The 27,571-nt window shown below is 43.6% G+C and overlaps 1 protein-coding gene across 2 annotated transcripts; it reads right to left on the bottom strand.

Annotated features, from left to right (window-relative positions):
- Positions 1-26,563, bottom strand: LOC308608565 (uncharacterized protein). 2 transcript variants are annotated; one of them, XM_081221795.1, is made up of 4 exons: positions 26,168-26,563; positions 2,434-2,564; positions 1,384-1,604; positions 1-81 (listed from the first exon to the last, which is right to left on the bottom strand). In XM_081221795.1, the coding sequence occupies exons 1-4, from the start codon at positions 26,458-26,460 to the stop codon at positions 16-18; spliced, it is 711 nt and encodes a 236-aa protein (XP_081077921.1). In that variant the 5' UTR covers positions 26,461-26,563; the 3' UTR covers positions 1-15. The 2 variants fall into 2 exon arrangements, 1 of the variants encoding a protein (XP_081077921.1); XR_014014198.1 differs by lacking the exons at positions 1-81; positions 26,168-26,563 and adding an exon at positions 13,402-13,520 and having other exon boundaries at positions 1,418-1,604.
- Positions 26,564-27,571: the final 1,008 nt, after the last annotated feature.

Below are 27,571 nucleotides of genomic sequence, written 5' to 3'. Positions count from 1 at the left end.
GTGGGCTAATGAAAACTAGAATCTCCGTGAAGGACAAATCCTTCTCTTCTTTCGCTGTCCACTTCTTTTAATGTCTTCCAACTGTAGGATGGGATAAGAGTCAATTAACAATTGTACACCAACAACATGCACCAGGGACTTTCTAAATATGAGTCAATACTATGTACATCTCTTGGCTCTCCAAGGAGAAAACAAAATGTTTTCTTCTTGTAACAGAGACCCTTGGTTGTCAGGGTGCACATCATTTCATCACACCAACCACATCTCTCTCTTGCCAACCACTATATATGTTAGTTTCTTTTCTTCAAAGGCCACTCTGTTATTTAAATGTCTTTCCACCTTAAGAGCCTACGCTCCTTACAGGGATCATAAATCCCTTATAAGCCCTGACCTTCAGTTTCCATATCTATAAAATGAGAATGTGGCTTTTATCAAACAGCCACAGGTGTGAAAATTAAGAAAGGGAGAAAGAAAGAGTGTGATACTGAGAGAGAGAGAGAGATGAGAGAGAGAAAGGAAAAGATGAATGGGTAGCGGAAAGAGAAACTAGAATTGAATTACCAACTCAGTGATAGCCAATAATAATATTATGGCTAATTTTCTTTCCTTTTGAATAAAACATCTAAATTGAACTAATATTTGTGAATTACTCATGAAATGCAGTCTTATTTGAAATCCTTAACTTTTTACTACTTTGTAAGGAGTCACCTTCTCAAAGGCATTGCTATTCCAAGAGACTTCATTTCTGTGGCCAGGTGATGAAGGTACAGCTAGTGCACAGCTTAGGCGCTTTAGCTGCTTCTCCTGGTGACCAGTCTCTAAAAATATAGGTCTCTATATTTTAGACCTCTAAAAAAATATAGGTCTCTATTTCCAGGTCTGATAAATTTCCCATCTGCAGTAGACTTAAAGCTACAGGACAAAGGACTTGTGGCTGTAAATGAAATACATTTCAGAACACACTTCCTTCTATACCATCTGGAATACAAGTACATTATTATCATTAAACTGTTTTTCCAAAACTAAATTTCAACACTTTTTTCTTATTTACTTTACAAAAACAATTAAAAACATGATAGATGGCTAAAGGGAGGCAGCTGCTTAGCACAGGGAGATCAGCTCGGAGCTCTGTGACCACCTAGACGGGTGGGATAGGGAGGGTGGCAGGGAGACGCAAGTGGGAAGAGAAATGGGGATATAGGTATACTATAGGTCATTCACTTTGTTATAAAGCAGAAACTAACACACCCCTGTAAAGCAATTATACTCCCATAAAGATGTTAAAAAGATAAACAAAAAATAGATTAAGGATGTAAACAAAACAAAACATAAAGCTGTCAGTAACAGGTGTATGTCAGGACCGGTTGCACTATACAATAATACCTTGTGTTCTCCAGAGCTGCCCTCTGCTGAGACCATATCCAGCTTCGGTCCTTCTTCTGCTTTTTCATCTCCATCCTCTTTCTCTTCCTCAGCATTTTCATAATGATATTCACTCTCTTCTTTAGTGTCGAGTGATACGGACTTTGGCATCACAAGGTGGTGGGAAACATTTCCCGATTTAAAATCAGCAGCAGAATCTAGTTCTCTGCTCTCAGGAGGATCTGGAGAAGAGAAATATGTCAGAAAATAAATAAATAAATAAGAAAAATAACTGGTCATGTTCCTACTGGTTGATACAGCACTTCCTTGGCCCTCACACTTTTGCTGCTTGACAGTTTTCACATTATCCCCCTGTTTCCAGTAGATCTCACACACTGTGCTGCTGATTATTTCTGGCCCTTTGGAGAAGGCATCAAAATCATTTGATTCTGAGCGGATTTTTGTATGTTTCTGCCAGAACCTCACTGGAAAATGTTCACCCGCTTTCAAGACAAATTCTACCGCAAATCTCATTGATTCCTCAGCCACTGAAATGTGCCCCTGTGCCATTTCATCATTTTCTCAGGTCATCGTACTGAGAATCTTTACATTTTTAGAAGCCCGTCAGCCAAAAGTGAGGTATGCCATTTGTTTGCCCCTAGGTTGGTAGAAGGCGGCATACTTTTTCTCAAGATCCTAAAGGTCTTTATTGAATTGGGCTTCTATTTGTGCATATCGTGCCTGAAGGTTTTTGAGAGCTTTGACCCGCTGCTTAACCGCCAGAGGCCAGCGCTGAGTGCACCCTGCCTTTGAGGCCGATGCCGCACCAGGGGCTGCAAGGGACAGGGGACTGGGCAGCGCCTCGCCAGCCTCGGCCCCTTCGACGGGTCCACAAGTCCCAGCCACCCAAGACTCGGAGGCATCAGCCAGGACCTCGCCCGCCGAGAACTCAGCCTCCCCTGCCCCCACCACCGGTTCCTCTGCCTTCTGGGATGCCACCCCCTCCGCAGGCTCCCGCGGCTCCCAGGGCGGGGGGCCCTCGGCCTGGTACTCGACCCCCCCAGACCTCACCTGCCTCTCCCAGGTCTTCCTGCCCGTGAGGAAGCGTGGCAGCCTCTGCAGGGTCCGAGGGCCGTTGGGAGCGGCGCCTGACCATCACGCGGCTGGCGTGGGGCCCGACCAGGACACGGTCCTTGTAGTGGCTGTGGTGCAGAAGACAATGGGCCACATCCCGGAGCAGGGAATGAAACTGCACCGCGGGCGCCCCGCGGCCTGCGACCACTCCCGCGCCTCCCTGCCCATGCTCGTCCTCCTCTTCTGTCTCTTCCTCCTCCTCGACCTCTTCCTCAGTTTCCTCCCCCTCTTCTGACTGGTACTCAGCCTCCTCCCGGTCCTCAGTGTCTAATTCAAACTCTTCCACCTCCTCCTCCACCATCTCTGCATCCCAGTCTTCTGCCACTGCGGCCTGGGCGGCCTCCTGCCCACCATCCTCCCCGTGAAGGGCTCTGGAGAGCCCCAGGGAAGCCAGAAGGGCCGTGGCCCCCTCGACTCCATCCATCCCTCCAGAAGGGGAGGCACGGACCCCGAGGGGACTGGGGTCACCACCCGCCCTGCCACCAGCTCTATCCTGGCCACCTGGGATCGATCCACGCTCCTCGGTGGCAGACATGGCTGGAGGGACACGCCAGACACGGATCGGGCTGCAGTGACGACCGTGGGGAAGATGGCGGCCGCTGCGCTGAGTGTCGCTGAGGGAGGGGACGCTGTTGGCAGCTGGGCCACCGGGACGCGGTGGGGGCTGCAGAGAAGCCGGCTGCCCAGGGGACAAGAGTCGGAGAAGTTTCTTCTGCGAGCCCCGCTACGGGAAGTGCAGACGGCCTGCCCGCGGAGCGCCCCACCGAGACTGGGCCGCGGCTGCTGCGCACAAGGCGGGAAAGAGCTTGATTGGCTGGTGACGGCAGGCGGACCTTTCAAGGGTCAACGAAGGGCCACTTCCTCCAGCGCCGACTCTAAGCTCATTTGCCAGCAGCCAAGGATTGACAGCACCACCGCCCAATGAGTGATCAAGGTCTTCACTTTCCCTGGAGGCCTTAAAGGGCCAGCTCACCCTCAGCCTCTGTGATCGCACAGGAATCCCTTCTTTTCATTCCACAACTGCAAGAGCAAAACTACAATACCCCTAAAGGCGGCGCCCTGGGGTATGGGAACCTGCATGTTTTCCCCAATTGCCACCCTGGGGCAGCTCACGCTGATACAGACACTTAGTTCAAAACCGAGAGAGAGAGAGAAGTTGTATAGATCAAATCTCAGCAACGCTTAAAACCTCCCACAAGAGACAGCAAGCAAATTTGGAGGTTTTAATGCTGTTAAGGCTCCTTAGAAAAGGACATACAGAGTCGATATGGATGCAGTGAGAATGGAGAGTGGAAGAAGCAGTAAAGACAGGAGCTGGAGAGTGTTTCATCAGGGCTCCCCAATTCCGTTGCAGCCTCCAAGAAATGAAGACAGAGAGAGAGAGGGAAGAGAGAGAGAGAGAGAGAGAGAGAGAGATTTCTTTTAAAGACTGGTCTGAGCACCTGCTCTGCACTGGATTGTGTACACCCCTTGCCTCCCAAATTCATACGAGAAGCCCGTCCCCAGCCCCACCCCACCCCCAGGAGATGGTATTTGGAGACTGGGTCTTTGGTAGGTCATTCAGTTTTGGTAAGGTCAGGAGGCTGGGGTCCACACATTGGGATTATTGCCCTTACAGGAAGAGACCATAGATGGTACTCTCCTCCCACCATCCCAACGTGAAGCCACAGGAAGAAGGCGGCTATCTTCAAGCCAAAACGAGGGCCCTCACCAAGAACTCCACCATCCTGACACCCTGACTTTGGGCTTCCTAGCCTCCAGAACTGTAGGAAATAAATAACTGTCTTGTTTAAGCCGCCCAGCCTATGGTATTTTATTAGGGCAGCCTGAGCAGACTAATACAGCATGGCAGACCTTAACAGCACAGGCTTCCTAGAATCATTTCTCGGTCAACAGTCCAAGACATTTTGTTGTACTCAGCCCCACTTAGCCGAGTGGTCACGGGTAACGAATGCTGAAAACGAGGAAGAAATCAACAACTATTTTATGCTAATCCCAGTTACTACTGTTGATGGGCATAGAAGCTAGACTGGGTGTCAGCTGTAACTTCACGTTCAGGAGAACATAAGCTATGTCCCTTACTTCCAGTAAGCACACTGCCTTGGGATCCAGGACATCTAATTTGACACATCCTAACGCTTCACAGATGGGAAGCACACATTCTGCAGTGCGCTCCTGGGAAGGCTGAGGAGAAGAGCCGTTGTTGCCACCCTGAGTCACTATGGAGTCCTCCTATCCCAAGTTGGGTTCAACGGTCAATCAAGACTGGTGACACCACACACACACACACACACACACACACACACACACACTACCGAGACGCGATGCAAAGTGTATTCCTTACGTGAGGAGGCTTCTGCGGGGAGAGCAGGGCATCCTTTTCAAGCTGCTCCAAAATAGACTTCAGAGAGTCAGGAATGGAAGAAATTGCTTTGGGAGTTCTACTGTGATTAGTGGATGGGGCCAGCATGACAGTTCCCTTGTGCTGGCAGTAGCTAGTGTCGTTTGATGCCCACTCCTCCTGCCCTCCACCCTACAACCGTGCCAAAGGAGAGAGTGGAGGGTGGGGCAGTGGGGAAGAGGGAGGGTTGACGTTTAAAAGCCCTCAGCAGTCAAACATCAAAGGATGCAGTCAGACCCTATACTATAATTCACCTCTGGCGTGTTGCAAGCGACAGAAACGTGCCATTTTCGTGTAATGGAATCTGAACTTGTGGAAGTAAGCCACTCTGGAACTCTTGAGTCCTGCAGCCTAAGGCCAGGTAGGGAGGCATAAGGTCCACTGAAGGCTGTTCAAGAGCCCAGTGTGGTGTATCCTGTGAAGTAAAATGCATGCTTCGATCACCATCAATAAGGCCCGGAACTCCAAAGCCCATAAGGAGGGTCTTGGCGAAGCCCTGCGTAGTGGTTTTAGTATATGTAGAGACACGTGTGACCTGGATTTATAATTTGGGAGTCTGTGGGCCAAGAGATTCCCAAGGCTCTTTACCCCAAAGGGGACAGTTTTACACAAGGAAACGTCGCTGCCACCACGGGCCGGACCAGACAGCCAGACCGATGACAACGGCCTGATTGTCTATGAAAATGTGCAGATGGTGCTAACTGTTGGCCAGAGCATCCAGCGCTAAGGTGACTGCCTGAAGTTCACTCACTGGTGCTGTCTTTTCGTTGAACAGTTTTATCTATGGTTATTGTTTTGATTACTGACAAGGAAAGAGTTTTCCTGACATTTTCCTATTTATTTTCCACATGTCAGTCTTTTTTGTTCCTTCACTCCTCAATTACTCTACTTTCTGTTATTAATTACTTTTTATAGTGTACAAAGTGATCCTTTATCACTCCTTCTGCTGTACTGTTTTAGTTTTTTTTTAGTGCTGGAGCTTTTTGTGGGGGCAGTGTCGGTGGTTACACTGGGAGTTACAATTAGTATCTTAGCTTTATAATAATCAAGTTTGTATTAATACGGAGATAGTTGCCATAGTATTCAAAAACTCTGCTTTTCCCTAACTCTGCCCCATTTCTTTATTTAATTATGGTGACACACGGCATGTTTGTATATTTGGTGCCCATTAGCAGAGATTTATAGTTAATGCTTTATACATTTGTATTTTAAATCATATATGAGAACAAAAAGGAGATATAAGCCAAAAGTGCAGCAATACTGGCTTCTGTGTTTACCTGTGTAGTTACCTTGGCCTTTGTGGTTTATTTCTTCATATTGCTTCAAATACGTGCCCAGCATTCTTTCAATTCAGCCTGAAGGACTCCTTTCAGTACTTTCTATAGGGCAAGCTTACTAGCTATGTACTCTCTCAGTTATTGTTTGTCTTGGAATGTCTTTAACTCCCCTTCATTTCCCCCACATATAGAATTCTTGGTGGAAAGGGTATTTTTGTTCATTTGTTCTACGCTTTTAATATGCCATTCCAATGCCACCTGTCCTCTGTGGTTTCTGTAGAGGAATGCGCACAAATCTTACCGACGATTACTTGTATATGAGGAGTTGTTTCTATTGCTGTTTTCAAGGTTCACTCTTTGTCTTTGACTTTTGATAATTTGATCATGATGTGCCTAGGTGGGGATCTCTGATTTTATCCTGCTTGGAGTTTGTAGAACTTACTGGGTGTGTAGATTCATGTCTTTCCTCCGAGTTTGGAGGTTTTCAGGCATCATTTCTTTAAAGATTTCCTGCCCCTTTCTCTCTCTCCTCTGCCTCTGCCACTGTCATTATGTGTACATTGATAAGCTTGCTGATGCATATAAGTCTCATAGGATTTGCTCATTATTCTTCATTCTTTGCTTTTTCTGCTCCTCTTTTCCTTTCCAGAGACTGGATATTTCAACTAACCTTTTAAACTTTGCTGATTCTTTTTCTCCTGTTCAAATTTGCTGTTGGACATCTTTTATTAATTTTTCATTTCACTTACTGTGCTTTTCAGCTGAAGATCTTTTACTTTGTCCCTATTTATAATTTCTATCTCTTTGGGATACATCTTTCTCATTGTTTCCTAGTTCTTTGATCACTGTTTCCTTTTGCTCATTGAGTTTATTGAAGACAGCTGACTAAAAGTCTATTTTTCTAGTAACCCAAATACTGTGCTTCACCTCTGACAGTTTATAGTAATTAATTTTTTCCATGTGAACAGGATACACATTCCTCCCATCCCCTCCAACTATATGGAAGTATAATTTACACATAAAATTTGTATATTGAAGGGGAACAATGTGATGCTTGGTGTACGTACACATTGTTAAATGATTACCACAGTCAAACTAATTTATGCATCTATAACCTCACATAGCTGAAGGTTTTTTGGGGTGGTGCGTGGGATAAAACTAAGATCTACTCTCTCAGCAAGTCTCCAGCATACCATACAATATCTTAAATTAAATCTGCATGCTGTGCATTAGATCCCTAGAATGTATTCATCTTATAACTGATCATTTGTACCCTTTGATGAACCACCCCACAAATAACAAACCTGGAGGCATCATGGTTCCTGATTTCATTATATGACAAAGGTATAGTAATGAAAACAGTATGGTAGTGGCATAAGAACAGATATATATATATATAGACCAATGGATCAAAATATAGAGCCCAGAAATAAACCCACACGTATATGTTCAACTATTTGACAAGAACTCCAAGAACACACAATGAGGACAGGATAGTCTCTTCAATAAATGCTGCTGGGAACACTGCATATCCACGTGCAAAGATACTATACTGGAGCCTTATCTTACACCATACCCCAAAATGAACTCAAAATGGATTAAAGACTTAAACGTAAGGCCTGAATCTGTGAAACTCCTAGAGGAAGACACAGGGGTAAGCTCCTTGACATAGGTTATGGCAATGATATTTTTTTGAAATGACACCAAAACAAAGGCAACAAAATCAAAAATAAACAAGTGGACTACATCAAACTCAAAAGCTTCTGCACAGCAAAGGAAACAATCAACAAAATGGAAAGGCAACTGACCTGTGAAGCAGAAGAAAATATTTGCGAATCATGTTATCTGTTGAGGGGATAATATGCAAAATATAAAAGGAATTCAATCAACTCAACAGCAAAAAAAAAACATCAACCAATAATTAATAAAAGGGCACACGGTTCGAATAAACATTTTCCCAAAGAAGACATACAACTGGCAAATAGGTATATGAAGAGGTGTTCAACATCACTAACCATCAGGGAAATGCAAATCAAAGCTGCAATTAAGACATCACACCTATTAGGATGGCTATTATCAAAAGGACAAGAGACAGCATGTGTTGGCAAGAGTGTGGTAAAAAGGGAACCCTCGTGCCCTGTTGGTGGGAAAGTAAAATGGTGCAGCCACTGTGGACAACTGCATGGAGGTTCCTCAAAAGACTGAAAGTAGAACTGTCAGATCAGCCAGCAATCCCACTCCTGAAAACAGATCCAAAGGAGGTGATTTCTGCTCTGCTCCCTTATGCTCATTGCAGCATTATTCACAAGAGCCAAGGAATGGAGACAAGCTAAGTGTTCTGGGCCGATGAAAGGATAAAGAACATATCACAATTATATAAAAGACATATCAAAGAATTCTTCTTAAAAATTCATCAGAGGGCTTCCCCGTGGCACAGTGATTAAGAATCCACCTGCCAACGCAGTGAACATGGGTTCAAGCCCTGGTCCGCGAAGATCCCACACGCTGCGGAGCAACTTAGCCTGTGAGCCACGACTACTGAGCCTGTGCTCTAGAGCCTGTGAGCTGCAACTTCTGAGCCCGCGTGCTACAACTACTGACGCCCGCAAGTCTAGAGGCCGTGCTGCACAAGAGAAGCCACCGTAATGAGAAGCCCGCGCACCACAACGAAGAGTAGTCCCCGCTCGCCGCACCTAGAGAAAGCCCATGCGCAGCAACGAAGACCTGACACAGCCAAAAATAATAAATAAATAAAAACAAAATAAATAAAGTAATAAAAGTTCATTTGCAAGACTATTCTTGTCTTTGGGGGTGATACAGAGAGGAACAGGAACAGAGACAAGACATGGTAGATTCTCCTTCCTTCAGACGTCTTGTCTCTCTCAGGAAATCTCTACAGGCACAGCTTAATAGTGAGCCAGCTGGAAAGGCAAAATAGGGTTGACAGAGACCCAGAAACTTAGAACAGGTTATAGAATTTTGAGCTCAGATATTAAACAAATTTTACTTACCTCGCATCTACTTCCTCTTATATATCCTGACAAAGAATGCAAACAGTGTGCCTTCTGACACAAAATAAACACAGAAGTGACTATAACATCAGTCACACCCACTTCCAAAAACACAAAAACAAAATTTAAGACCTTTGTTAGGAAGTGTACTCATGTTTAGATAGTAAATAGGGAACCACTGACAGATTTTAATGAAATTTACATATATCATTAATTTTGATGTAGAAAATTTCATGTACATAATGACTTCTCTTCTTTCTCCCATGGCCACCTAGGAAACTCAGAGATTAGGAAAAAAGCTTCCTTCCCCATATGTTGGTTTAATATCCTAGCCTCAGATATACTCAACACCTCTGCCTGCGCCCCTGATGGAACACCACTCTCAGGTGAGGCAGTGTTTCTACCTGAAGGATTTCAAAATACCCTTAAGATTTGGGAAGAATTGGGAGGTCTAAAGGTAAAATCTGTGCAAACACTATGTAGAAGCAAAAACGTTGTATGACTCAGGAACGTATCTGGAGGGTTGAGTGGGTGTGTGTGAGTGTATGGGTAAAGCTTGTTTCGGTTGAACTTTAGGCAAACTGTAAACATAAACTCTACACAGAAACACTTTCCAATCCCCTGTGTCTTTAAACTCATGAGATGAGCTGCCCTGCAGAGGCAGGACCTGGTGTCTTTGGGCAGCTGTGGCAGTTAAAGGGTGTGAGCTCTCAAACCAGACTGCCTGGATAAAAGTTCCAGTTCACTTACAGGCTGTGAGATCTTGGGCTCAGGAGTTAATATCTCAAATCCTGTCTTCTATAATAATTCTCAATTTCTCCATCAGTAAATGAGGTGAAAAATAGTCCCAACCTCATCGGATTGCTGTACAGATTTAATGAGCTAATACTTTACAAGGGCCTACTTGATGTCGAGCTTGGCACAGAGTAAGTGCAAATTAATGTCTGGATACATCACAAAATGAACACATTCCATGCTCACTGCTGTAGCTGCACAGATCATCTTTTAATCCTTCAAATATGCTATGTTCTCTTTCTTCTAATGGATCTTTGCCCATCTTCATTCCTCTAACTAGACCTTATGCATAGCTTTGGCCAAAACTGACTTTCTAAGCCCTAATCATCCTTAACGTCCCAACTCAGGCTTTTTTTTTTTTTTTTTTTTACAAGAAGCCTCTTCTCTGTTAAGACGGGGTTGCACATTTCTTCCTTTATTATTTTTAAACTAAAGTGAAAATAAAATAACATAAAATTAATGATTTCAGTCACTTTAAAATGGACAAATCAAATAAAAAGTTTTAAAAATAAAATGTACAAATCAGTTCTTTTAGTACATTCATGATGCTGTGCAACCATCACCCCTATCTAGTTTCAGAGCATCTTCATCAACTCAAAAAGAAACCCTATACCCAGGAAGCGGTCATACCCCATTCCCTCCTATCCTCAAACACTGGCAACCACTAATCTCCTTTCTGCCACTATGGATTTGCCTGATCTGGACATTTCATAGAAATGGAATCATGCCATATGTGGCATTGTGTGTTTGTGTGTGTGTGTGTGTGTGTGTGTGTGTGTGTGATATTTTGTAATTTTTGTTCATGGTAGTTGTTATCTTCTTTCATTATGAACTTTTTCTCATTCTAAAAAAAGATTCACTTCATGCATGATTGTGTATAATGATAGAAGAGAATCTTCCATATTGTATGAGTTTCTTGCCTGTTTGTACTTGCCTGTTTGGAACCCGTTTTGGACTCTCCCTGTAAACGACCTAGACTCCTTGGGTATAATGCCTGTAGCAGTCCAAGAACATACACAAAGACTGTATGCCCTGACCAAAGGATTTTTATCCCAGGAATATAATGTTGATTTGGATTTGTATCCCAGGAATATAATGTTGATTTAACATTAAGAAATCACAGTGTAGGGACTTCCCTGGTGGAGCAGTGGTTAAGAATCCACCCAAAAATGAAGGGGACACAGGTTCGAGCCCTGGTCTGGGAAGATCCCACATGCCACGGAACAACTAAGCCCATGCGCCACAAATACTGAGCCTGCGCTCTAGAGCCCAAGTGCCACAACTACTGAAGCCTGCGTGCCTAGAGCCCATGCTTCGCAACAAGAGAGGCCACCGCAATGAGAAGACCGCACACCGCAACGAAGAGTAGCCTGCAGTCACTGCAACTAGAGAAAGCCCGCATGCAGCAACGAAGACGCAACAGCAGCAAAAAAGAAAGAAAGAAAGAAAGAAAGAAAAGAAATCACAGTGTAGGGACTTCCCTGCCGGAGAAGCGGTTAACAATCCACCCGCCAATGCAGGGTACACGGGTCCGAGCCCTGGTCCGGGAAGATCCCACATGCCCCGGAGCAACTAAGCCCGTGTGTCACAACTACTGAGCCTGCGCTCTAGAGTCCTTGAGCCACAAATACTGAGCCAACGTGCCACAACTACTGAAGCTGGCACGCCTAGAGCCTGTGCTCCGCAACAAGAGAAGCCACTGCAAGGAGAAGCCCGCGTACTGCAATGAAGAATAGCCCCCGCTCAGCGCAACTAGAGAAAGCCCACGCACAGCAATGAAGACCCAACGCAGAGAAAAATAAAAATAAATAAATTTATATTAAAAAAAGTAATCAAAGTGTAATACATCTAACAGAATACCAGAAAAATCCTCATGATCATCTTAAGAGACATTTATAAAGCCTTTAGCATAATTCAAGAAACTTCCATGATAAAAGCTCTCAAAAAAACTAGGATTAGAAGACATCTTCTTCAATGTTCAACATCACTAATTATTAGAGAAATGCAAATCAAAACTATAATGAGGTATCACCTCACACCGGTCAGAATGGCCATCATCAAAAAGTTTACAAACAGGGACTTCCCTTGGTGGTCCAATGGTTTAGACTCCACACTCCCAATGCAGGGAGCCCAGGTTCAAACCCTCATCGAGGAACTAGATCCCACATGCCACAACTAAAGGACCCCGCATGCCACAAGTAAGAGCCCACATGCCACAACTGAAAGATCCCACATGTCACAACCAAAGATCCCACATGCCACGACTAAAGATCCTGCATGCAACAACTAAAAGATCCCACGTGCAATGAAGATCCTGCACGGGGCAACAAAGATCCCACGTGCCCCAACTAAGAACCAGCACAGCCAAATAAAGAAAGAAAAGAAAATAAAATTTAAAAAAAACGTTTACGAACACTAAATGCTGGAGAAAGTGTGGAGCAAAAGGAACCCTTCTACACTGTTGGTGGGAAATTAAATTGGTGCAGCCACTATGGAAAACAGTGCGGAGGTTCCTTCGAAACCTAAACCTAGAGTTGCCATATGATCCAGCAATTCCCCTCCTGGGCATATATCCAGAGAAAACTCTAATTCAAAAAGATAAATGCACTGCAATGTTCACAGCAGCACTATTTACGACAGCCAAGACACGGAAGAAACCTAAATGTCTATCGACAGGTGAATGGATAGAGAAAACGTGGTACATATATACAATGGAATACCACTCAGCCATAAAGAATAATGAAATAATGCCATTTGCAGCAACATCGTTGGACCTAGAGATTATTATACTAAGTGAAGTATGTCACACAGAGAAAGACAAGTATCATATGATATCACTTACATGTGGAATCTAGTACAAAATGATACAAATGAACTTATTGATATTTACAAAACAGAAACAGACTCACAGACATAGAAAACAAACTTATGGTTACCAAAGGGGAAAGGGGGTGGGGAAGGGATAAATTAGGAGTTTGGGATTTGCAGATATAAACTACTATACATAAAATATGTAAACAACAAGGTCCTACTGCATAGCACAGGAAGCTATATTCAATATCCTGTTGTTAACCATAATGGAAAAGAATATGCAAAAGAATGTGTGTCTTTGTGTATATATATATATGTATATATGTATATATATATTTATATATATAACTGAATCCCTTTGCTGTACACCAGAAACTAACGTAACATTGTAAATCAACTGCACTTCAATAAAAATATATTAAAAAATGAAACGCAGCTATGAGGCCATAAAAAAGGTACAAACTCTTAGTTATAAAATAAATGTCATGGGGATGTAATGTACAGCGTGATGACTACAGTTAATACTACTATATTGTATATTTGAAAGTTGCTAAGACAAAACCCTCTTAGGTTTGCTCTTAATAAGAGATGATAATAGGTTTTTCCTTACCTTCTAAGTAATCTCCATAGAAAGCAGAGATTCTGTGTCTTATCAGAATAATTTCCTGTGCTTCTTGTTGATTTATCATGTCCTTTATTTGTAAGATAAATGAGTCTTCTTACCTCTAAAAGAGAGAAGGCTCTTTTTAATCACATTACTTCCAATATTTACTTTTGAAATCTTATGTTAGTACTCTGGTTAAATAGGTGGCCAAATAGTTTCTTAGTGACCCATGATTCTATTTAGCCAAGTGTACAAATCTTTTGCCATTTCTAACAACTAGTGATATTTGGTCTTTCCAAATTCAAATCCTAAATGAAATCTGCTTGATCTCATACTGACACTGATATTTCCCAGAGGGCCTGCGGAAAATCCAGAGTTTGTTCTTTCACCTTGTAAATGAGAGATGTTACAATAAGTAGGTTTATTTGATAAGTTGAGTTGCACAGGAAGCACTGCCAAATATGAAGAGATGCTTCACCTTCTCTAGTTTATATTTCTATGTGTAAAACGTTATTAATACAAATACTTCAGAAGTTGTATTAATTCCTATAAATGTCAGTGCCCTTGCTGTCCATGACGTACCTTGGTGCTGCTTTGCCTTAGAATTAGACAACATCAGCATAATGTTATCAGCTGTCATGCCAGTTAGTGTCTTAAAATGTTGTATGCCACAGAAACAACCAAATGTCCTTGGCAATTGCATCATTTTTATAATGAACTTTCATCACGTCTTTTACCATGGCCATTTTCACTCTTTTGTCATCCACACTTGTTTTAGTTTGATGCCTCCCTGAAAGCTCTTGCAATCAGCTACAGGCCACAGTAATTATCGTCAACAAAATGGCACTATCTTGGAGTCCCACAGAAAGGACTATGCCAGGTACTCTTGAGGCACAGAACTCCTAATGGCATTGCTTAAATAACTTTGAGACCGTACCACCGGCCTGAGTCAGGATTTCCAGAATTCTCCTGGAGAAGCTGATAAGTTCATGAGATGGCTAACCCAAGATCAAGCACAACAAGAATTACATAGGGCTGAATGAATTGGTCAAGGACGATTATGGCTTTTGCTTGCACTACTGCTGATGCTTTAATGTTCTGTTTTCTGGATATAAAGAACTGCCTACTTTTCTAACTTCAGCTATCTACAATTCATAACAGTTTAGTAGATCATACTTCTGTAAGCAGAAATGAAGTATTTATCTTTTTTTGCCTGCCTGATCACTCTAGAATTTGAATATTCTTACTAAGTATTCTTATTTTCACAGTAATACAATGAACTGCTTAGGTTCACTAAGAATCCTTCCTCCTGGGAACAGAACATAATTGATTTGACTATATGACCAAAGCTCTGAGTGGACTATCATGTTTTGAAAGAATACAGTGTTTTTAAAAATAGTGATGGATTGATTGACTTGGCTGCACCAGGTCTTAGTTGCGGCACGAGGGATCTTCGTTGCGGCATGCGGGAACTTCAGCTGTGGCATGTGGGGTCTTTTAGTCGCGGCATGTGGGATCCTTAGTTGTGGCATGCAAACTCGTAGTTGTGGCATGTGGGATCTAGTTCCCTGACCAGGGATCAAACCCGGGCCCCCTGCATTCAGAGCACAGAGTCTTAGCCACTGGACCACCAGGGAAGTCCCAGACTATCATAGTTGAGAACAATATATATAATCAGATATGACCAGATAGTTTTAAGGAACTAAAGGTGACTTTATGGAGCCAATGCTTACGAAGTCTTCTTGGGAAAATGGGCCTGGAACCTGGTTTACAGCTTTCTCAGCCTTATAGGTGAGTGGGAGAGGTCACCTCCTGGCAGGCCTAGGAAACTTAGGATATTTTGGGGGCCTTCAAGAAGAGATTAATTTACCCAGATCTATAGGTACCGCAGGGGAATTGTGGTGGTGAGATTTGGGCTTGGATTCCTAGCTTTGAGAGGCTTTTAAAAGTCCAATCGGAGTGAGACTCCTTCTGAAAAGTTCCAGCAGAGTAAACTAAAAATGGCCTATGTGGTCAATTATCATTCTTGCTGCAATTGTGCAAATAAGCAAGCCAAATCTAGTAAGACCAGACACTCTATAAGCAAGAATAATCTTACTTTGATTATCTTTGATCAAAAGGGAGGTGACGGGGCTTCCCTGGTGGTGCAGTGATTGAGAGTCTGCCTGCCGATGCAGGGGACATGGGTTCGTGCCCCGGTCCAGGAGGAACCCACATGCCGCGGAGCGGCCCGGAGCCTGTGCTCCGCAACGGCAGAGGCCACAACAGGGAGAGGCCCACGTACCGCAAAAAAAAAAAAAAAAAAAAAAAAAAAAAGGAAGTGACGGTTGAGTGAAATTTTATATTTCAATACAAAACACACCCTTGTGAGGGATGAGATTCTGGTCCCGTTCATTATCTTTCAGCTAATTTGCACTTCTTTGTAAACTACGTGGTTGTGTTACCTACATGTGAATTGGACTAGCTCCTGCTATCTCACACATTTTGTCAGTCCTTACCAAATTCTCAATTCTTCCAATTTCCTTCAACATCTGGCTACAACTCTTCAAACTAATGTTTCCAATTTTTCTCCAACCCTCCTGATTTGACATCGCAGAGAACTCAAAGCTGACCACCCAGATTCTTACTGGATCCTTAGGTTTTCTTCTAACGGGCTTTGTTTCACAGGATCTAAAGAAGCCCTGTGAGCTGAAGTTGGACAACTTGATGTAAACTTCAAAGGACTCTTCCCTGCAGCAGATCATGTATGATCCTCGTGCCTGGAACTGCTGCCGTGTGGGCCACTCGGGAAATTCACTTTATCTTCCATGCTCTGCTCCACGAAATAATCATGACTGTGGATGATCTTACCCAAACCTAACTGATGTCTAGGCCATCAGAAAACATCCACTGTAAACTAGGAAATCCATCAGATTGCCACTGCCATCCTCACTCCACCATCTAAACATGCTTCAAGCCCAGCATCTTCAATGGGCTGTCCTTCTGGACTCAGAAGCTGGCTTCAAATAGTCCACTACAAACATTAATCTTTCTTTTCCTTTTCTTAGAAACCCTCCTCATTAAATGCCTCATTGCTGGCATGATCCAGCAAATATCCTCTACTACCAAACATCAGCAGATGGCTCAGTTGTTCCTTAATGAACAAAAGGTGACTGAATGAGAAATGGACTTATATTGTTCACAGGAAAAAAGAATGCCTCTTCTTGCCTTGCACAAGAAGGGGAACTCACAGTAACTCCCTTCTTAACCAAACTTGAGGCCATTCTGAGTCCTCTTCTTCACTAGGCCTCAAGCTTGATCCTATCTTTGGCCTGCCAAGCCCAGTTTTAGCAAAAATCCTCCTAGGCCAGTTTAGCAAGAATCCCCCCTCCTTGGTATCTAAGCTCTTCATCCCTCCTCTTGAGGTCTAATCAAGTTCCACCCCCCAGCCTCCCTTCATCCTTGTGTTAGTCAGGGTTCTCCATAGAAACAGGACCAGTAAGAAACAGATAGGCATATAGATAGCTTATCTATCTATATCTACAGATCAATATCAATGGTAGGTATATATATCTAGATAGCTATGTCAGATATCTAATATCTGTATATTTATAGATATATCTTTATATTAATGCTATTTCTCTGTTATATAGAGATATAGATGTTGATATAGATATAGATATAGATGAGGAGATTTATTATAGTAATTGGCTCATGAGATTATGGAGGCTGAGAAGTCCTACAATCTGCTGTCTGTAAGCTGGGAAACCAAGAACGCCAGTGGTATAAACCACTCTAAGTCTGAAGGCCTGACAAACAGGAAAGTCCCAGATCAAGATTGAAGGCCCAAAAATCAGGGGACTGATGCTGCAAATCCTGGTCCAAGTCCAAAGGTCCCAGACTAGGAGTAGTGATGTCTAAGAGCAGAATAATATGGATGTCCCAGCTCAAGCAAAGAGAAAACTCATCCTTCCACTGCCTTTTTGTTCTATTCAGGCCCTCAAGAGATTGTGATAATGCCCACTTGCATTGATGAAGGCAATTTTCTTGACTAAGTCTGCCAGTTCACATGCTAATCTCTTCCGGAATCTTGCTCACAGACACACCAAGAAATGTTTCACCAACAATCTGGGCATCTTTTACTCAAATCAAATAGACACCTAAAATTAACCAACACAATACCTAAGTTCCTCTCAGTAATCTGCCATTCACTAACTCCCTCACCCTCCCTGTTGGCCATAAACTGTCATCTGTCTGTCTTGTATGTGGAGTTGAGTTTATTTTCCCTATGGCAATAGTCCCTGGCCCCTATTACAATGGTCCTGAAAAAAGCCTTCCATGCCTTAAACTCCATATGGCATACTTTTTTATTGACAATATTGATGTTACTATGTTCCTGTGAGTGAGAGAATGTGTCCGGATCATTGCTGAGCTAGGTAATGTGTCTGCATATTCATGTGAGAGAATGTGAGAATGTGAGTCCATATGAGCGAGTTTCTTCTGTGAGCTTATGTTGGAGCTATACGGTGGATGTGAGCATATCTGTGTGTACATCTATACGTAAGCATGTTCCTGATTTCAAGAATGTGCATGTGCAAGTGAAAGTGTGAGTAACAGCATTGGGAAGCATCTGAGTGTTTATATTCGGGTCCCCATGTGAGTAAACTTATGAGTATGGTCATGAAATCAACTGAATATATCAGCATGTTTATGTGAAGCCGTGAAAGTGTAAGTGGATGCATGTGAACGTATGTGTTTTAAACTTCAATTTGTAGGCAAATCTGAGTGTGTTTAGGGAGTGTGCAAACATGTGACTGTATGTAAGCATATCTCTGTGTGACATAAGTGTGAACATGTTCATGGGTGAGAGTGTTTTCGTAGGTGCAAATTTGTGTTCAAAATTAATATTTAAGTGTGTTCACTTGTACGAATGAATTTGTAAGCCCGTGAAGGCAGATTAGCATAATTCTGAGTAGTTGGGGGTAAATGTGTTTTTTGTGTGTTCTTGTTTATGTGTGAATATATTTGAAAAAGGGAGCATGTATATGGGAATGCATGTAATGGTTTTTTAAGTGAAGGAATGAAATCATGAGCTTCTTGCTGATTGTGAGCATGTTCCTGTGCAACTCAATATGTAAGCATGTTACTGTTGGTGACAAGGATATTTTATATGGGTAAGGGAATGGGTGTGTGCATGTGTAAATGAAATGAGTGTACCTGGAGTGTGAGTGAACTTGTAACCATGTTTATGTTTTAAGTGCATGATTGATGATGATAATCTGAATGAGGTGGGGCTACTGTGTGTGTGTGAACAGTGAGCCACCAAGTGTGAATGTATGTTAGTATGTGTGAGTACATTTGCCAGTATATGTGTTTGAGTGAGTTATCTGTAAGCATGATAATGTGAGTGAACAAGTGAGCATGTACGTGAGCTTGTGCATTTGTGAGAGTAAATATGCGGCCTTGTAATCTCAAAGTGTGCTAGTATTTCAGTCTCTGAGGACTGCTGTAAATGTATGTTCAAGCGTACCCTTGAATTTGCAGCCATGTGCATGGGGGTTAGCATGTTTGTATGAGTAAGTGAACGTGTATCAGGTTCACTGTGGTGAGCTAGTTCACAGGTGAGTATATTTGTGTAAGTGAAACCTGAATAAACATGAGTGGAAGTGCATGTGAGTGTATTTGCTTCTCTGAGTGGATATTCTGCGCTTCATGGAGGATGTGAGCGTGTTTGTATGTGAATACCTATGTGAACATGTTCCTGATTCTAAGAGTGAAAATGTGCATGTGTACGTGAATGTGTGAGTGGGAGCTCCTGAATGTATGCATTTGTGTCCCTGTGTGAATGAATCTCTTGGCATGGTCATGTGATTGAGTGTTTGAGCACGTTCGTGTGAAGGAGTGAATGTCAGTATGTACGTGTAAATGTATGTGTGTCTGTGAGTGGGAGTGAATTGGTGGGCAAGTTTGAGAATGTCTGAGTGTTTAAGTGTTTTGTCAGTGAGTGAATGTGTGAGTGTATGTATGTGAGCCCATCTGTCTGTGACAGTGTGTAGGTGAGCCTGTTCGTGGGTGAGAGTGATCTCTTGCATCTACGTTGGCACGCTTAAAGTGAACACTTTTGTATGCTCATCTGTATAAATGAACTTGTAAGCCTGCGAATCATGTTAGCATATTCACGTATAGTGGATGAGCAAGTATGTTTTCTTGTGACCTTGTTAATATGTGACTACAGTAGTTGCAGACTATTCACGGGGGACTCATTCCAGCACCCACCAAGGATACCAAAATCTGAGAGTGTCCAAGTCCCATAGTCAGCCCTCTCTATCCCCGTAGTCTGCATTCGCGGACTCAACCGACTGTGGATCATAAACATAGCACGTGATATGCAGCTGGTTAAATCTGTGAAAGCAGAACCCATTGATACAGAGGGCTAGCCGTATATTTATTGAAAAAAATCCGCATATAAGTGGACCCACACAGGTGACACTCTTGTTGTTCAAGGGTCAGCTGTATATTCGAATGAGGTCATTCATGCCCATATGTGTGAGTCAATGTAAGGGTTTTTATAGAAATGAGTGAATTTGTGAGCTTCTAAGTCAGTGTGAGCATGTTTGTGTGCAATTATATTTGTGACTATGTTAATATTTATGACCAAAAATTTGCATGAGTAAATGAATGTGTAGGACTGTGCATATACACACAATGAGCATGTCTGGAATGTGTGCGAATTTGCAATCACTCTTGTGTGTATAAGTGAATGTGTGCATTTGCTCACAAGGGTGATGTGGGAAATTTTGGGTAGGTATATGAATGCCTGAGTGTCTGAAGGGGTATATATGTGTATATGTGTATATGTGTAAGTAAATTTGTCACTTCACGTGTCTGAGTAGTGAATTTTAAGCATGTTAATATTAGTGAATGAATGTTTGAAAGTATGCGTATATCTGAGCTGGTCCACTCACAACACTGAATATATGAACATGTAAATCTGAGACAATATTTGTGTTGATGTACATGTTTGTGCGTGTTCAAGTGCATCTTTTAATTTGTGACCATGTGTATGGATGTTAGCACGTTAGGGAATAAGTATCAGATTCACTGTTTTCAGCTAGTTAAGGTAGTGTGAGCATTCGTGTAAATTATGGGTGTGTACATGGAAGGACATGTGAGTGTATTTTCTTCTGTGAGCAAATGTTCGAGCTCCAAGGTGGATGTGAGCATGTTTGTGTTCGTGCATCCATGTGAGCACATTTTGGAGGTTAAGACTGTGAATGACATGTGTAAGTGAAGGTGTGAGTGGGAGCATCTGACTATATATATTCGTATCCCAGTTCGAGAGAATGTGTGAGCATGGTCGTTTGATTGAATGCACGTTGGAGCATGTTTGTGTGAAAGAGTGAATGTGTCAGTGTGTGAGTGTAAATGCATGTGTTTTTGAATGTGAGTCTATTTTTGAGTTTGAGTTTGTGAATATTTGGTGTGCTTTCTGAGTGAATGTGTACCTCTATGTAAGGCAGGATATCTGTGTGCAACAGGCTATGTGTGAGACGGTTTAGGGGCAAGAGTAATTTCCTGGCTGTAAATCTGCACACTTACAGTGAACATGTATGTGTGCTCATCTGTATAAATAAATTTATAAGCATGTGAATGCAGGTTAGTGTAATGCTGAGTTCTCAGTCAGTGAGTTTGTTTTTCAAGTGATCTCATAAATGAGTGAATATATTTGAATAAAGTAATTTGTGAGCATGTGAGTGAGTGAATGCAACTATTCTTAAGTAGTGTAATTGAGTGAATTTGTGAGCTTGGTGTGACCATATTTGTGTGCAAGTGAATATATGAGCTTGTTACTCTTAGTGACAATAATAATGTGCATGTGTGAATGGGTGTTTATAACTGCAATGAGCATATCTGCAAGTGAGTTAATTTGTAATCACTTTCATGAGTGAATGAATACGTAATTCAGCTCATGAAAGTGAGTGAGGTGTGGGATACTTTTTGTGAGTGTGTGAAAGTATGAAGATTTGGGTGTGAATGTACGTTAGTTACCATGTGTATGGATGTGGGTAAGTTGTCACTATATGCATTTGCATAGTGAATGCAAGTGGTAATGTGAGTGAATGTGTAACCACGCGCTTCTATGCGAGCATTTATCTTCTTTAGAGTGAATATGTGAACCTGTACATCTGTGTATGCTGACATGTTTGTGTGTTCAACTGTATGTTTAAATTTGTGACCATGTGTACAGCTGTTATCATGTTTCTCTGAGTTAGTGAATATGTATAGTTTATTACCGTGACTTGAATCGTTCAGTGTATTTCTGCGAGTGAAATACAAACATGAGTGTAAGTGCATGTGAGTGTATTTTCTTCTGTGAGTGACTACTGGACCTTCACCTAGAAGTGAGCACACTTATGTGTAAGTGTCCATGGGAGCATGTTCCTGATTTTCACAATATTAATGTGCATGTGTAAGTGAATGTGTTAGTGGGAGCATCTTAGTATATATCTTTGAGTCCCCGTGTGAATGAATTTGTGGGTACGCTCGTGTGATTGAGTGACCGTTTGAGTAGGTTTGTGCGAAGGAGTGAATGTGTCGGTATGCATGAATGTTGCTATGTCTTTGAATGTGAGCAACTTTGTGGGCATATTTGAATGAGTATTTGAGTATGTTTTGTGAGTGACTGTGTGAGCATGTTTATGTACGCAAGCATGTCTTCTATGACGGTTTAAGTGTGAGCCGGCTCATGGGTGATTGCGTTCTTAAGTGTAAATTTGTGTTTACAAAGTGAATATTTGTGTTCCCATCTCTACGCGTCCATTTGTTAGCATGTGCAATCCTATTGGCATATTAGCGGGTATGAGCAGGTGGTTTTCATGTGATCTTGATAACGTACAACTATATTTGAATAACCTACTCTGAGAGCATGTGTGAGTGAATGTGATTTTATGTAACTGAGCGAATGGGTGAGATTCTTAGTGTATGTTCTTGAGCAAGTGAGTCTGTAAGCATGCTGTGTTTGTGACAATGATAATTTGCGTGGAAAAGTGAATGTGTGAGTGTGTGCATATACATGCAATGAATGTGTCTAGAATGTGAGGGAATTTGTAATCCCTTTCGTGTGTATAAGTGAGTATGTGATTATGCTTATGCGAGTGTGGTACGAGCTACTTTGTGGGAATGTTTGAGGATCTGAGTGTGCATATGTTAGTATGGGTATGTGTGTGAGCCAGTTTGTATGTGCATTTGAGTGAGTGAACTATCAGCATGTTAACAGGACTGAGGGAATGTTTGAGCGTGTGAACATATGTAAGCATGTACACTCGTGAGAATGAATGTGTAAACTTATACATGTGACAGTGTGTTAGGATGGCATTTGAAATTTGACATATGTGTGTTTTAAACTCTTATGTTTCATAGTGGATGTGAGCATGTTTTTGTGTGAGGGTTCTTACAAGCATGATCCTGATCTTCTCAATGTTAATCTGCATGTGTAAGTGAATGTCTCAGTGGGAGCCTGTGTGTGAATGAATGTGGGCATGGTCATGTGGCTGAGTGAATGTCACCACGTTGTGTGACTGAATGTGTCAGTCCGCGTGTGTGAATGCACGTCTTTAAATATGAGTGACTTGGTGGGCATATTTCGATGCTTGAATGCTTAAACTTTTTGCTGAGTGATGAATGTGTGAGTGTGTGTATATATGTATGTCTCTGTGTAAGTGTATGTGTGAGCCTGCTCATGCCCCTTCATTGTGAGCAAGCATTTTTCAAGTGATGTTTCATTGCACTCATTGTATGTATGGATGGTGAGCATGTACAGACACATTAGCATGTTTCTGTGTAGTGACTATATGGTGGGTTTCTTTTTTATCTTGTTTATGTGGGAGTACATCTGAGTAAGGTCATGTGTGAAAGTGTGTTGTAAGGGAAAGTGTTTTATGTGTTGTAAGAATTTGTGAGATTCTTGGTGACTGTAACAAGATTTCTGTGCAAGTGAATGTATAAGCATGTTTCCGTTTGAGACAATGAGAATTTGCATAAAATTGAAAGTGAACGTGTGATTGTGGAACTCTAAACCTAATATGTATGGCGTATGAATGAATTTTTCATCATATTCATCTGTGTGAATGTGTGGTAATACTGCTGTGACTCACTGAGTTGTCGGCATGATTGTGTGAGTGAAGGGAAGTGTGTGTGTGAGTGCAAATGTATGCATGTTTACATATGTGAGGAACTCGTCAGGATGTTCACTGCAAGAAGTGAACTATACTCATCTTAATGTTGGTCAGTCAGTGTGTGATCCTGTGCGTATATGTGAGGATGCACATTTTTGAAAGTGATTATGTGAATTTGTACGTGTCTTGGAGTATGCTCACGGAAGAATATTTGAGTGGTCAAGTAAAGGTTTCTTGGTGTTCATGTGTATGCATTACCTTGTGACTGTATGCTTGGATGAAAGCATGTTCACGGGCGTGTATGAATGTATTTTATGCTCATATTCATGCATGTATACTGTGTGGGTGAAATGTGAGCGCATGACTTGAGTTCATGTGAGCGTATGGATTAATGAATGCGTGAGCTTTGTGGTGAGCACGAGCATATTTGTGTGCAAGGGCGTACGTGAGCATGTTCCTGATGGTGAGCATGTTAATGTGGGTAGCTAAATGGGAGCACTGGAGAGTATATTTTTGGGTATCCCTGTGAGAGAAACGGTAATCATGGTATGCGACTGAGTGAAGGTGTCAGCTCATTTTTATGGAGTGAATGTATCAGTGTGTTTGTATGAGCAGCTCTGAGTATGTACATCAGTGAAATTGTGAGCATGTTCAAGTGAGGGAGTCAATGTCTGACCACGCTCGTGGAAGTGAGTGAAGTTGTGAGCATACCTGAGTAAACGTGCGAGCATATGGTGTGAATGTGAATGAGTAGTATTGAGTTTTTAGTCAGTATGTACATTTGGATGAGTCAACACTACGTGTGTTAACGCAATTGTGTGTCTATAGGTGAGCATGCACATTGAGAGCCTGAGTATATGAACTTTTACACGTCTTCAAGTGTGATTATATTTGAAATGTTTGAATTTATTGAAAAAGCATTTGTGTGTGCATGTGAATGTGTGAGCATGTTCATGAATGATAGCATATTCATGTAGGTGTGAGGGTTTATTGTGTTTATTTATGTGAGCTTGTTAAAGTGTGAGTACACTGTATGAGTGGAATGTGAGCATGGGAGTATGTTTGTGAGTTTATGTGAGTGAATGCTGGGGCTTCGTGACGAATGTGATCATGTTTATGTGCAAGTGTATATGTAGGGTCCTGATCGTGAGCATGTTCAGGTGCATGAAATGTGAATGCGTGTGTTGGGAAATGAATATAGGTCTCTATGTGCATGAAACTGTCAGCATGCTCATGTGGTTGAATGACTGCTTGAGTAGGTTTATGTGCAGTGAATGTGTCAGTTCTGCTTGGGTAGGTTTATGTGCAGTGAATGTGTCAGTGTGTGTATGTGTGCATCTGAGAGTGTTTATGTATGAGGGAATTCATCAGCATGTTCTTAGGAGTTCATGTGTGAAAGCGTCTTGTTACTAGGTGAGTGTACGTTACTGGGTATATGCAAGCCTTTCCACGGCTGAGAGTGCCTTATTGTGAAGGAGTCTGTATGTTTAAGTGAATATTTTGTGTGTACTCATCTGTATGAGTGAATTGGTGAGCATCTGAGTGCATGTCAGCATATTCCTATGTGATGATTGTGTACGTGTGTTTTTGTGTGATATGTGAATGTAAGTATACACGTATAAGAGAATGTGTGGAAGTATGTGTGTGAGTGTACTTTTTTCTGAGTTTGAGATAACTTGTGAGCTTCTTGGGAGGTGTGAGCATGTTTGTTTTGACGTGCCTACGTGAGTTAATTCCTGTTTGTGACAATATGGGTAAGTGAATGTGTGATTGTTTGCATAAAAATGTAATGAGTATGTTGTGGCAGCACTGTGGCAATGGCGACCTACAAGAATGTCCTGGGCTTCCCTGGTGGCGCAGTGGTTGAGAGTCCGCCTGCCGATGCAGGGGACACAGCTTTGTGCCCAAGTCCGGGGAGATCCCACATGCCGCAGAGCGGCTGGGTCCGTGAGCCATGGCCGCTGAGCCTGCACGTCCGGAGCCTGTGCTCCGCAACGGGAGAGGCCACAACAGTGAGAGGCCCGCGAAGCGAAAACAAAAAAAAAAGAATCCGCCTGCCAATGGAGGGGACACGGGTTTGAACCCTGGTCTATTCAGGGGTAAGAAGCAGGAATGCATCCGGTGCATTTAATAAGAAGGGTCGTTGCTAGAGGACCCTATCTGGCGGAGCAGAGTGGGGAGCGGAATCTGGGATTAGGCCGTTCGAGGCCCTCCCAGTTTTACCAGCCTTCAACTCAGCACGGAATACTAACTTTAGCCCTCACCGCACCATCACCCCCTCCCCCCGCGCACACACACACAGGGGCCAGTATACCTGGCTGAGGAGAACTCAGTCCCTGGAGATGGAGGGGTGGACCCTGGGGCGGTAGCTCCCCGACCCCCGCCATTTCAGCGCTATTAGGTACCACAGCAACACAGGGGCTGAAACAAGGGGGCTCCATCGCAGCTGCACGTGCCCAGCCCCACCACCAACTCCTCTACGGACTGGCCAGCAGGCAGCGCGCGTGGGCAGCGGTTCAAAAGCCCAGACCCACGTCTGCTCCAGCCGTCTCCTTCTAAGAGGTCGCCCACTCACCCTCTGCCCGCCCAGCTCATGGCAGCCTGGCGACCCCGCTCACCAATCAAAGAAGTCCAGAACGACGTCAGGAACATCAGGCGAGGAGAGGTCAGAAGCCAAAGTGGAATTTCCACCTGGGATTGGGGTCGTCGCCCGCCAAGGGCCGGGTCCTGATGAGGAGTAGGCGCACAGCGGCCCGCCGCATGTCGGGACGCCATAGCTCCGACCGTCCGAGAACCCTGGAGACCGCTGCAGAGCGGGAGGCCGATAGACGACGGGGGGCGCGGGATAACCAAGAGGAGCGGGCCGAGGAGGTCGTGCTTCTGCAAAGAGCCGCCTGTAAGGTGACAACATCGAGGCCAAGGGGAGCGCGGAGGGTGCGGGTCGACCAGCGGCCCTGAGCCAGGGAGGGGCAAGAAGAGCAGCAGCCCAGCAACTTCACTCCACGCAGCACCCCGACCACGAACCCAGCCGCTGCAGACAACGATGGGTCTGACGCACTTCTGGCGGCCGCTGGGCGGGCCTGAGGCCCGGCGCACAACTGGCTCCGCCCACCCCGATGGCAAGCGAGCTTCGCCAATCAGGCAGGCGCCGGGAGCCTTTCAACGAGATGCATGGTCCCGCCTCCTACCACAGCCTGTGTGCCGCCCAGCCCTCTGCTCCTTCTGGCGTCTGCAGTCATTCCCGGGTCAGCCGCAGTTCCAGCTCCCTGGCAGCTGGAGAGCTGGGCCGGGGGTCGGCGGCGTGGGGCACCCCGCCCTGCACCTCCCCTCTGCAAAAACGCAAAATGTGCTTTTCACTTGGAACAGCGTATGCCCAAGAGTTTGCTTTTTGTGGTGAAAGTAGTAATTTGACCACCCAGGCTCAATCTGCGTTTTGAAAATACTGGACACCTTTGAGGAATCAGGACCTAGTTGACTGGTGGTCATTCCCTGACCCTCGGGCCTCCAGTGAACCAGACTGCCTGTCCTCTGGAAGCCATAGAGGAGGTTCAACCAGTGCGTTTTGTGACACGGTTCTGGCCCATCATCAGGACCGAAATTGGGCTCCAGGAGCCCCCCTCCCATAGCTAAGGGATGCACAGTTGAAGTGAGGGTTCCTGGCTGACAGCATTGAAGGGGAAAAGAAGGCAACGGTCAGTGTATCGGATCTTCAAGGCAGTGAGCCCCCGGAGAGCAGGCCACTCTAATGCTCCAGCATTCTGGCCCCGCATGTGGGGAAAAAAAAAGCCTTACATTTTTGCTAGAGGGCTTCTCTTCTTTCCGCTACCCTGAACATTGCCACATAGAGTAGAAATATCTCAGAGAAAGAGGAGATGCTTCCACTCATTCACTACCCTTCATCCTTCCCATCTCAGGTACCTTGATGAAGCAAGGTCAGAAAGAGGCTTCTTCAGAGCACATAAGCCACATGGGCAATGGACAGATAGACCTCAGTCATATTCAGCGGCGCTGGACCTCGTGAG

Source organism: Mesoplodon bidens, assembly GCF_964165515.1.
Source record: "Mesoplodon bidens genome assembly, chromosome: X".
NCBI classification, from domain to species: Eukaryota; Metazoa; Chordata; class Mammalia; order Artiodactyla; family Ziphiidae; genus Mesoplodon; species Mesoplodon bidens.
The sequence above is the reverse complement of the archived record's forward strand: the minus strand, read 5'-3'. Positions and strand labels throughout refer to the sequence as shown.